This window comes from Siniperca chuatsi, linkage group LG21 (genome assembly GCF_020085105.1).
Source record: "Siniperca chuatsi isolate FFG_IHB_CAS linkage group LG21, ASM2008510v1, whole genome shotgun sequence".
NCBI lineage: Eukaryota > Metazoa > Chordata > Actinopteri > Centrarchiformes > Sinipercidae > Siniperca > Siniperca chuatsi.
In genome coordinates this window covers 8,962,210-8,975,064 of record NC_058062.1, presented here as the reverse complement: position 1 = coordinate 8,975,064, position 12,855 = coordinate 8,962,210, and the positions used below count along the sequence as shown (strand labels likewise).

Below are 12,855 nucleotides of genomic sequence, written 5' to 3'. Positions count from 1 at the left end.
CAAATACCTCCAACGAGTAAGGCAAGTCCTAAGAAGTCAGCTCAATGGCAAGAACAAGGCCCAGGCAATAAACAGCTACGCCCTGCCAGTGATCAGATACCCTGCGGGAATAATAAGGTGGCCAAAGGAAGAGATACAGACCACAGACGTTAAGACGCGAAAGCTCCTCACCATGCATGGAGGGTTCCATCCCAAATCCAGCACCCTGAGACTGTACACTAGCCATAAGGAAGGCGGCCGTGGACTAGTGAGTGTGAGAGCCACTATCCAGGATGAAACATCCAAGATCCACAAGTACATCAAAGATAAGGCCCCAACAGATGACGTGCTCAGTGAATGTCTCAGGCAATGGGGAACAGAGGAAGAGGTGCTGGAGGAGGGACCATCATGGGAGGACAAACCCTACATGGGATGTACCACCGAACATAACTGAAGTGGCTGATATCAAGAAGTCCTACCAATGGCTAGAGTGGGCTGGATTGAAGGACAGCACAGAGGCACTCATCATGGCTGCACAGGAGCAGGCCCTGAGCACCAGAGCAATAGAGGCCCAGATCTACCACACCAGACAAGACCCAAGGTGTAGGCTGTGCAAAGAGGCCCCTGAGACAATCCAGCACATAACTGCAGGGTGTAAGATGCTGGCAGGAAAAGCATGCATGGAGCACCATAACTAAGTAGCTGGCATAGTGTACAGGAACATCTGCACTGAGTATGGACTGGAAACCCCGAGGTCAAAGTGGGAAACACCTCCAAAGGTGGTAGAGAATGACCGAGCCAAGATCCTGTGGGACTTCCAGATCCAGACTGACAGATTGGTAATGGCGAACCAGCCTGACATCGTGGTGGTTGACAAACAGCAGAGGAAAGCCGTTGTGGTTGACGTGGCGATACCAAGTGATGGCAACATCAGGAAAAAGGAACGTGAGAAATTAGAGAAGTACCAAGGGCTCAGAGAAGAGCTGGAGAAGGCCTGGAAGGTGAAGGCAACAGTGGTGCCCGTGGTCATCGGAGCACTCGGGGCAGTGACCCCCAAACTGGAGGAGTGGCTACAGCAGATCCCTGGAAGAACACCAGACATCTCGGTCCAGAAGAGTGCAGTACTGGGAACAGCAAAGATACAGCGCAGAACCCTCAAGCTCCCAGGCCTCTGGTAGAGGACCCGAGCTTGAAGGACGAGACCACCCGCGGAGGGTGAAAGACAAAGTTTTTTTTATATACACAATATACATCGTTTTTCTTATTGGCTTTGTATATATAGGGACTGGAAGATGATTGCTTGTTGTATTTTGATTTGACTAAAAATATATTTATTGACATGTACATACACAAACACGCACACACACGTGCACCCATCTAAACCCATATACATGTAACTTTCATGTATAATGATTTCCCACACAAAACACATACATAAACAGAAATACAAGATGATTTGCTCCCCTGATTTATGATGCAGTGAGATGTCTATCACTAAAGGAAAAACAGCGGTGTGCTGTACTGTGGTGCAGTCATATGTTGAAGGAGACATGTGGACATCAGAACCATTTGGTGTAAACTGATATACAAGAAAGCAGCATTTGTGATCCCAGTCAGAGCCTGACTGTGCATGTAATAGTGTTGTTGATGTGTCCTTGGGGGCAGCTTGTGCATGGCCTGCTCACAGCATGTCACAACTCTGGAATAAATGCCAACCACATTAAAGCACTCAGCAAGAAATGATGACCTGTGGCTTCAGCTGGACAGCCAAACAAATGAATAACAGACATGATGAATTATTGCTTATGAGCTTGTGCCACCATTTCCGAAAGGCTGTTATTATCTTTCTGAAATACACTGACTGCAATTCAATTTTCCTAAAAAAAAGACTTTCATTATCAAAGCTATTACTTGTTCTAAACGGCAGCAATCAAGCAAATATGAACTGTAGCTAGAAGCTATATTTCTAGAAACAGTAATATATTGATAAACAGCCCACCTGCTGCTTCTTGCACAAACTCAAGCAAGACTAAATTTGTGTCTGACAGTAATGCAGTAGGTAATCTAAAAGCAAAAGTAGAGAGTGCATCACAACCCTACTTCTAATATCATGAGACACAAAGTTCAGGCTATATACTTCTGCCATCCAGTGTGTCCAGAAGGATTTAAATTTTCAGCATCACTAAATTATCATCAGGTAAACTCTGAATGACAGCAAAGTTAAAAAACATGAAACCCCAGCCCCAAGCACAAAGTGTCTGCAAAATTCCACAAATGCCACATCCACGAAAAATCTTCAAAATAACCAGAATCCAGCTACAGTACTTCTGACTACTACTAAGTCATGTACAAGTGTGTATGCGTGCACACCAGTGACTCACCTGCGAGATAAGGGGTCAGGACAGTGTGTGAGGGGGCTGCTGGCGGTGGTTGTTGGCGGCTCCCTTCGGCTCCTCAGCGACTGGCTCCTCTGCACCTGCCTCAGCACACTACTCTTCAGGTCCAGCAGCGTCGTCATGATCTTTCACTGCCAGAACAGACACAAAGAGCAAACATCAAGACACTGTGATTCTGGTGCAAACCCTGATTGTCAGCATTTGTAATCACAACCTCTGTTCCAGGGAAGTGAGTCCAAATACATTCAGTTTCAGCTGTGGGATCATATTTATAAAACCGGTTATTTCAGGGGATTATTTTGGGCTAATCAGCTGCATAATCGCCCCCCCATTGCTCTTTAAACATAATTATACTCTTCCTCAGCAGAAGGTTAGTTCTATTTATGTGTGAGTCTGTCTGATGCCGCAGGGTGGGCAATTTATCTTCCACCTTTTTAGTCTGGTCAGTTCACAGTCAAGCGACCTTTATTTTTGGGACCACACTTTGCACAAAATATGCAAATCAAGAAGCCTCGCAGAGCTGAGAGCCACAAGAGCCCCATCATAGCAATGTCACAAAAACCATTCAAATAAAATGGCAAGAAAATAGAGCTAAGTAAAAGCTATGTTTAGAAATGTTTCCCAAATGTGTTAATAATAGACCTGGAGTATCTGCAGGGTAAAAACTATAAGAGGATCGAATGGCTGTACCCAGAATATGTTGCAAAAACAGTTCAGTCAAAGCCAGATGATGTGAAAACAGAGAATATTAAGATTTTTTACTGAGGGGTCAACCAAAGAAGAGCTTGTAGGAAAAGTGTACTGTAATGTGGGCTTGCAGATGGCTAAATGTTGGGCTAATTTTACTTGAGAAGTTTACAGGGAAGTAGTCTAATAATGAAGAAAGTGGTTTAATGAGAAGCACATTCAGTAATAACATCTTTACCTACCTGCACAACAACAAATATTTAATTACTTAATACGTAGTATAATATATACTTGTATTAATTGTTAATTGTATAATTTACACCTCCATCCTCTCTGGGGCGACTGTGGCTTAGTGGTAGAGCGGGTCGTCCACCAAGCGGAAGGTTGGCGGTGTGTGTGTGAGTGTGTGAATGATTTACTTTCTTTGAACTCATGGCACCTGCCACCATCAGTGTGTGAATGGGGTTGATGTGATATGTAGTTGAAGCACTTTTGAGAAGTAAGAAAAGACTAGAAAGGCGCTATGTAAGTACAGTCCATTTACCATTTGCGCAAACAATAAACATTTAACTGGCATTAATTGCAAAGCTACCATGTTTCACCAAATAAGTAGGAACATCTAGTGGCACAGAGACACTGAGAAGCTGGCGAGGCACAAGTTCCTGACAATGAAACTGGAAGATGTGGTAAGGAGGGGAGAGGTGGAGAGAGAAAAAAGGGGGGGGCAGCAGGTGGCTCACAGATCCAGTCTCTGCAGCTCCAGAGGCAGAAATACTGTACCTGCTGAAAGTGACAGAATGTTAACTTTTTTTTTTCCCACCTGGCCTAAAAACTGATTAATGAATGCGTTTACTAATAAATTATCGATTTTTAATAGCATTAACCAGAAATATTAAAATAGAAAGCAATCTAGGAAGAAATGGGAATACAGGCATTATATTTAATAAACAAACATTGTATAAAATCATTTCTTTCTTACACATTTTAACATATGGCAGCTTTTCACTTTGATAAGGTTTAACAGAAGCAGGAGTGTTATCTAAGCATTTGTAGAGAAAGGTATTCTGGGGTTATCGTGACTGTGGAATATGAATTTAGAAAAATGAGCCTATCTGGCGACCTTAGAGAGATTTGCACTGTGTTGCTAAGCAATTCGCTGAGGCCGAATGGGTCTTTCTCAGAGCCACTTGCCATAAAGTGAACTCTGATGTAGGCTTCATGGTGTCTTTAAAGTATAACTGAATTATATGACCTCATAACAATATTGTGCACTGTCAGTGCTCCGCACAGAAGAAGAGCTAAAGAATAAAATAAACTGTTCTGTTTAGGGATATTTGATGAAACTGTACGTGTTGGCATTTTCCCCAAGTAAAAGAGTAAAGAAAAAAGGTAAAGAAAACATAATGTGACGGACAGAGCAGGCCGGAGACACCAGAATGAGACAGGAGGCTTTATTGTACACGAGGATAAACAGGCAAAGAGGGAATGCTAATGATACCGTCCTTTGGTTAGTCGAACTAGAGATTAGGGGCTGCAGAGACACCCACGGAAGACAGGAGATCTGGGGCGGTGGAGATACACGGAGCAGGGTTCGGGAGCTCAGGAACCAAGAAGGCGTCTTGATGAGGTGAGGTAGGAGTCCGTAACGTCATTTAGGCTTGCTACTGGGATCTGTCCTTTTTCGAATGAGACCGGACACTGACTGAGGTGATGGATGGTGTTTTATAGGGGAGTGGAGTGCTGATTAAGTGCAGGTGTGTGATAGGTGACAGGTGTTTTGGATTAGTACTCAGGTGAGGGAGTGCGATGTGTATGTGATTACCGGCTGGTGAGGACATGACAGGCTGTGACACATAATGTAAGCAAACTTTATAGTTTATTTGCAATAGCAACATCAATTGCTTTAATATCAGCTCAGTTTAGCCTATTAACTTTAACCAAAGCAGAGTCTGCTGTCTGAGTGTGCAGGCACAGGAAGAAAAAATATAAACTGTCTTTCTGTTTTGTGTAATAAAAAAGGTTTAATGGGAATATACTGTATTCCATTTGACTTCAACTCAAGAGCCATGTAATGAATGTGGTGGAATGAATATTATCAGCATTATTATTAGTGTAATGCCCCTTTTGACCTTTTGTCAAAAGTCAGTACTTTTAATCTCGACAGAAGGTTGGGCGTCTATAAATACCTGACAATCGACTAAGTCAATCACTAAACCCCCACAGGAACATAATACATTATTAGCTGCCACATTTTTCAAGTAATAGAGTGAAGCTGATTGTCAAAGAACAGCATCTAATTACTTGGCCTTACTTGTTCAATTTATTGCATTTTAACTGTGATGTGAGGTTCTTATAACTGGGAATGTGATACTCGCTCCACCTGGATGACCTGGAGTCTTTTGTGAGCCTCCAACAGTCAGCGTGCCGATGAATGGCAGCAAAGAAGGAAGAGACAGAACACGCAAAAAAATAGGAATGACAAGGACACAAGACAGAGGGTTTGATTGATGGAGAAGTTGTTTCAGAAGACAGACAGACAGACTCAGACAGTCAGACACTCTTTTCAATAGTTGACAGCCAATGTCTGCACATCTATGTGAAAAAGAAGCAATGAACCGTGGGCAGGGAGCTTGTTCCGATTTTCCAGCCGGCAAAAGACACAATAGTCACTGTTATTACCAAACTGTAATAGAGGACAATTAGCTGAGTGTGCTTGTGGACAGAGATTCTGAGCTGATGCTGCCCATTTTACAAGCAATGTTGATTTATTTATTTTTTTTTTTTTGGATGGCACTATTGATGGTTGCCTCTTTTGAATTGTGCTCTTGTAAAAGTGCTTTCACCAAATGGATCCAGAAAATGAAACATATTTGCCTGTATGACCGCTATCATTCAGTGCTCCAGGCCAATTGCACAGAGCATGCAGTCAGCTTTCCAGCTCGGAGTAAGCCAGAAATTCATGCTACAAGTTAAATCATTGGCTGAGTTAAAGGACAGTATGCTATTGATCCAGGAGGCTGACACCTGTTATCCACTTGGAGTATCCACACTTTACTCTATTAGACTGAAGTGCTGATACTCCTTCTCTGTCAGATATCATCAATGTGTCATTTCCAATGTGCTCCAGTGAGAAACTGTTTGAATTTCCTGAATTTTTACTTCAGGTAGTGATTTTCTATATTTTCCAAAATGGCAGACACGGATACGGTGTAAACTTACTATTTTCAATCAAAGGTGGTGGATGTGTATATAAACATTCAGCTAGGCAACTAGCTGTCAACATAGCAACATGTCTTGTGGTACTGCATTACGGTCTATTGAAGCTGCTGTGAGTAGCTGCCTCTTGTATGATGGATTTATTCTTGTATGCTTTTTGAATGTCACTGCAGAAAGTGTTGAGAAAGCTCTTGCTCTTTGAGTCTGACTAAATCTCAGCGATCTTGATACTTTTTGCTGTTAATCTCCTATAGCTGAACTGGAAATATGTCATAAAGAAACAGCATAAGTATAATGGCTAAGTTTACATATTTATTCACAGGAATAAGAAACAGCAGGGTAAACTGCAAAGAGTAACTTCAACCCTTCCATTTAAATAAGAGGTCAGGTTAAAAGTCATGATCTTTCTGATTTTGTGTCTCCTGATTTGCAAAACATCTCACAGTTATGAAAGAATCATAGCAGATTTGTTAACCTTAATGCTCTTTACCAGCTTAAAAAACACACTTAACATTGTTTTATCAGCTTGATGCTTCATGATGTTTCTTCCGTTTGGGGTCTTAGCTGTAAAACATGGTTAAATATGATGGATGTTCATCATGCTCTATATCTGTGACTGATGTTGATAGTACTTTTTACACAGCACCACCCCTCCCAAAATCCCAAATCCCAAATAAGTATATTTGGATTTGTGTTATTGAAGTTAGCAGTTTGTTCCTAAGAGGTCAACCAGAGTTCAACCTCTCTGGGGTCTATGGAAGTAACATCTCTATGTAGGATAACATACTGTACATTTCTTTGTTTGTGAATGACTTTTGGAAAACAAAAGATATATTATATTTGTTCATGCACAGCCCATAAAACATAAACAAAATTAATAGTTCTTTATTTGGTGTAATGACATATCTTTGTCATCTGTTTTGTATGAAAATATGCAGGTCCAGTTTATGGAAAAGGGAAGAACTTTTAATGACGTCAGAAGGAAAGGAAATTAGATGATTTTTCAATTATTGTGATTTTTATACGAACAGTATACCCCACTCCTGCCAGAGGAAATGTCAAAGAATCACAAAGGCTAATCAGATTTTGGTGGTGATTTAAATTGGGTGTTTTAACATTTGGGTCTTTTATTTCTTATTCATACTATAGATTTTAGGGGGGGTTGAACGACGACTTGCAGCAAAGGACTGCAGGCTGGATTAAAATCCGGGCCGTTGCGGTAAAGATGTTCACTGTTTACGTTCTACTGGGTAACTTCTATTTAGCAGTGTTATGCTCTCTTCTTGACATCTTTAAATGGCCGTGCAGCTGACATACCTGATACCTGAAACTTCAAACAATGGTGTCATAGACAGAAAAACCTGCTCAGGAATCACATATAATCATCATATCACACATAATATCATATCGACCACATGCAGGCTGGTAAGCACGGACTGTTGACAGCAAACAGGCACCGCAGAGCAGCTGTCTCCCAGGTGAACTCATTTCAATTACAGGAGCAGCTCTCTCCCAACTGGATTTCATTCTGTCTCAGCCGTCAACCCATAGCGACAAAACGGGTTGACGTGCCACCGTCGGTGGGGCGCCGGCTGCCAAGGAAACACTGTCAAAGCCAAGTAAATGCCTTTCTTGCTACATTGGTGCCGAAGTCGTGCCAGGGAAACACTTGCTTACCAGTGTCTCTCTCCTGTGAGAGCCAATGAGCCCGGCAGCCAAAGGCGCCTTGCTGATAGGGATGGAGTGTCTCTATGGTAACAGCAGAGGAAAAGGAGCCAGTAAATACAGGTAAATGGAATTCTACAAAGGCTGAAAAAAAGACCCTTGATGTTATAATGTGTTCACCTTGATGCAGCAAAACATGGAGAGCATTATATATAAACACGGTTCATATTGACATGTGTAGCAGTCACAGCAGGCCACAATCTTGCCATGTTGTCCCCTAACAGAACTGTGTAATCCAGGTGCAAATAAAACACTTTCCCCCCAACATAGTATCTCAATCTGCCAATGTTTAACCCAACAGTGGAAATCAATCCAGAATGAGCTTGTTCATTTTATCTATTGTTCCTACTGTTCCTACTTCTCATTCCTTTCCTGTTTGATGTTTTCAATGTATACCTCAGATAAAAGACAGCAAGAGATAGAGTAGCAGGTCAATAAAGTGACAAGGTTTACAATGTGTTCTGCACCAGTCTGCCATTAGCAGCTTCAAACAGATGCCTCAAGATTAGTCTTAGTGAGGTTTTCAGTAACGCACATTTCTAAGTCATTAGTCTTTTGTCGTTGAGAACATCTCCAAGTGTCTGTTTGAGTGTGAAAGCTTCCTCCTTTAGAGAGTTGCTGAGTGTTTCAAATGGGGGGAGACAGAGAGGGAATTAAGATTTTATACATTTCTTTGTCTTACAATCAATGTAATTAGGAGCATGAAAGGGAAATCTTAACCTCTCCTTTTATGATAGCATCCAACAAGACGTACACATTTTGACCTCTATATTCCTCAGGACTTAATTTAACCAGCCTGAGGGGATACACATTCATATCATAACTGTGAGTTGATGTTAAAAAGCATGACGATAATATCCTTTAAGACAAAATCAGGAGCCTCGTCATTGGCCATCGATGTTATTATGTGACTGGCCCTTAGGGGCATATGGGCTAAATGGATCAAACTGCCAGTTCTTTAACCAGCTTTCCAGTGGATTGGATGTGGAAAAGTGTAGACATCAATGTGATCAATACTGTGTGCACCTGTAGATAACACATAATCTATAATCCAGCAGGCTCTGGCCAAAGGAAACACAGTACATCCAGCAATCTATTCCCAAAAGCTCCCAGTCTGTGTTGTCAAGGCACATGACGGGCACTTTGGCTTGGAAATTGATTGCTGGAGAAAATCCCAGGAATTGATGGTTGTGAGCTTTTGTAAAGGGCGCCACAGCCAGGCAGCTGAAACCACTGACAGCCACGCAAAAAATATAAAACTTAAACAATGGCACAAATCCTTGCTTATTATACCACAGATAATACATCTTTTGTCACCCTAAAAACACTCACTCCAGCAGTAACACTGCTGTCAAAAATAGCAGCCATTGAGTCTTTATGTAGAGGCAATAATGCCACCTCCATTGTTTATGCAAAAACATCAATCTGCATCTACAAGACACTGTGCTACAATACAAGTGATGCTCTGAAGTCATACAACTGCTCACACATGCTATAATTAATGGCGTACTTCCGAACAGAACAACTGACTACTATATTTGTACAGCATTACCATAACCTTTTTATGATGTCTCGTTGAATGTGTGGCAGAAGGAACATACTTAAGAAGCTGTTTTTTCATAGACAGGTTTTTTAGTAATGACCACTGATCAGGTAATGACTAATTAATGACTAATAGATTCATAATGATGAGTCTAAAGTGGAGTTATGATCTGCAGTGGGCAGCTTCTTAAGAAAAGAGGAGAGAAAGCCACGCAGCGACACATCATTTCAACTATGAACCAAACTGGTAAAGATCATTTCTGCAGAAATCAGACATTCACAATGATTTTGTTCCACACATGCCAACCAGAGCTTACATTCTATTAGACTACATTTCCATGCAGTTGATGAATAACGGAACATAATCCTTTTTATTACCCTTTTAATCTGCTGCACATTTAATCATTGCCAATATTAAAAGCACAGGTAAATTACAGGCTCAGAATTCCTGCTGCTGTCACTGGGGGAAAAGATAATTCTAGCTGAGATGTCTCTGTGTGTGTGTGAGAGAGAGAGTGAGAGAGAGCGAGACCTCCCTCCACAAGCATCTCCAAAGCACAAGATTGATGTATACTCAGTATAAAGCTCAGCAAGCTGCTAAAGGGGTTAAAAGCACATCAAGATCAAGAGGTCTACACCTGCCTTTATTCTCATGACAGCTATAACTTTTTATTTGGGGGAAATCTGGAGACCAGAGCAAAGCACATCTTCTAACACAAGCCTACAAATGTTTCAGAAAGTACATTCAAGATGTTTGTAACCAGTGCTCATGAGTAAAATAATGTGTCTTCAATGCCGGCGTCATGCTTTACCTTTATCTGATGTGATGCTGCTCTGTTGCACCTATATATGTGTGTGTGCGTTTTGATTCTTGATGGGTGTGGGGCGTTTCTAGCTTTTGAAATATGCAGAGTATTATGTTACATAGCGGGAGAACATTTAGAAAAACACACAAAAAATGGTAAAACAATAAATCAACTACCTCATAAAACCGTACAACCTTACCCACCTTTCAAGTTTAGGTGAAGCCAATATTATCTAACATTTCACTGAAATGGATTTCTAGAATGTGTGCCAGCCTTGTCTGCCTAAATCTGGTTTCACAGACAACTTGAGCTAGTGAACAGGTTTCCAGCATTGTGTTTAAGATCTTTATGATGAACATAAGTGGAACTTTTGGCCATATGGCAGACACAGTATAGCATTTATGATGTTCCATCTCACAAAAAGTGGAACAAATCGGATTGGTGAGTTATAAATCCTCAGGAGCTCCACCATATGTCAATCATATATTCATTCATACATTAATGTTATCTGGGCATCAACAGAACTTCATCCTCCGTCAAAAAAGGCTAATTTCGAATTATTTTCAACTACAGGGAAATTCAGATCAACAGGTGCCAATCAACCAACCTGAATAATGGCAGTATGAGTCAGTGCAGCTGTTGCATAATTTTGCTTTATTAATTATTCTAAAGCAAAGAGGTAATTTTTCATGCTGTTAAATGATATCAAAAAATCCAGTTTACCTGTGTCTCCTGACAGTTTTCCAGTGTGAAATGTTTTTGCTGCTGCGTGTTTCAGAGTTCCTGTGAATCAAAGCTCTGATCACTGCAGCAGGACGTTGTTTTCTTCTGTGAACGTGGCGCAATCAACTTAGGTGGAAACAACGTTTGGATATTGTTCTTGCAATAGACGACAGACAAAAGCTCATTTTGGTCCTTCGAAATGCCTTCCTGAGCTCACGCTCCACTGATGCTCACCCAAATATGGCCATAGGAAGTGCAGCGACACTTCACTGCCCTCGACTACTTCCGGAAATATCGCCACTAGGCTACGAGTTGACCGCGCGACACAAAAAGGTGGAGACCAAATGCAACTGGAAAAATTGTGATTTTTTTTATAAAGACAAACCTTTGTTATGACGTGAAGATGGCGGAGCTGTAAGGACTACTGATTGTGAAGCAATTTGTCAAAATATTAAACTGCAGATTTTGTATTCTGTCCATGAGCTGATCAATAATAATTAGACCAGCTGGCCAAGAGAAGATGAGAGCAATCGAGGCTTTTATATTTTTCATTTTTCAGAGACTTGTTCACCTCATATGTCCCTTTGTCGTATTAGAAGTAAATAAAAAAGATAGACACATCTTCTATTTTGTAAAAGATTCAAATGTTCTTGATTTTAAATAAACTATATTATAACTATAATTTTACTTGACTGTTTCATCAAAATAACAGTAAAGGTATTTCTCTTTCAACTCCTGGTTGCTCGATACAGTTAATTATTAGTCTACTTCCGACCAAAGACACTTGAATGAAATGAAAAATAGGAGTTTACGGTGTGCACCTGAAGGCATCATTTGACTGTTGCTGAGGGATGTCGCCGAGAAGAATCCTCTCAGTGAGCAATAGGGCAGGTTCAGCTGTCAGTCAGCTGGGATTCGTGTACTTTTACTTTGTTCTGCCTAATGAGCTCATCCACTGCTTTAATTTCGTTAACACTGTAAGGATCTAAATATGTAAGTGGGCTATCAGGAGACCAAGAAGCCATCACAAAGTTCACATACTGTACAGTACAGTAGGTTTCAGTGTCTATGTCTAACAGAAAAATAAACAAACAAAAAAATATTTCTCATTTTTCACAATATGTCAGCCTACATTAACTGCTGGCCAATTAAATATAACCTCCTTACTTCTTTTTCTTTAACAATTAACAAATATTGAAAGCAAGAGTAAACATTCATTTTTTTTTTTTTGCTATGCTTGATGTTGTTAACAACAAAACATAAAAGATGACACAAATATACAGTATTCTACAGCACTACACAGCTGACACATGTAGCTGTATGATCTCAATACAATCATTGTAAATGCCTTTGGATGTGGGTTTCCATGTTACTACAGTACTAAGCATGTCATGGTAACCAAAAATGTTCAAATTAAACTGAGTATTTCTTTTCAAATATCCTCCTCATAATTACATTGGCCACTGGAGCTATGCAATATTACATTTCCAACCATAATTTAATTCTGATTGACAGAGGATTAGGCATGGGATTAAAATCCAAATAATGGAAATAAAAAGCATAACTTCCTTTATGTTACTTGTTGCTATATTGACTCATGACACTGACACCTGTTTAAACAATATGTTCTGTGTCAGTGCTTCGTTGAATGACACTCTTACAGTAATACTGGCAGCACATGCAAACACGGTTGAGCAGATGATAAACAGTGCTTGGAAGCCCTTGTATCATAAGACACATCAGGCATTTTCTCACTCGTCTGTATACACATTAGGACACAT

The 12,855-nt window shown here is 40.6% G+C and overlaps 1 protein-coding gene across 1 annotated transcript in view; it reads right to left on the bottom strand.

Annotated features, from left to right (window-relative positions):
* baiap3 (BAI1 associated protein 3) overlaps positions 1-11,343 on the bottom strand; it is a 36,588-nt gene extending 25,245 nt beyond the window's left edge. The window contains exons 1-2 of the mRNA XM_044182214.1: positions 11,075-11,343; positions 2,361-2,506 (exon numbers count right to left, since the gene is read on the bottom strand). Of these exons, the coding sequence (XP_044038149.1) occupies positions 2,361-2,497 (137 nt within the window). The 5' untranslated portion in view covers positions 2,498-2,506; positions 11,075-11,343. The remainder of the gene's footprint in view (positions 1-2,360; positions 2,507-11,074) is intronic.
* Positions 11,344-12,855: the final 1,512 nt, after the last annotated feature.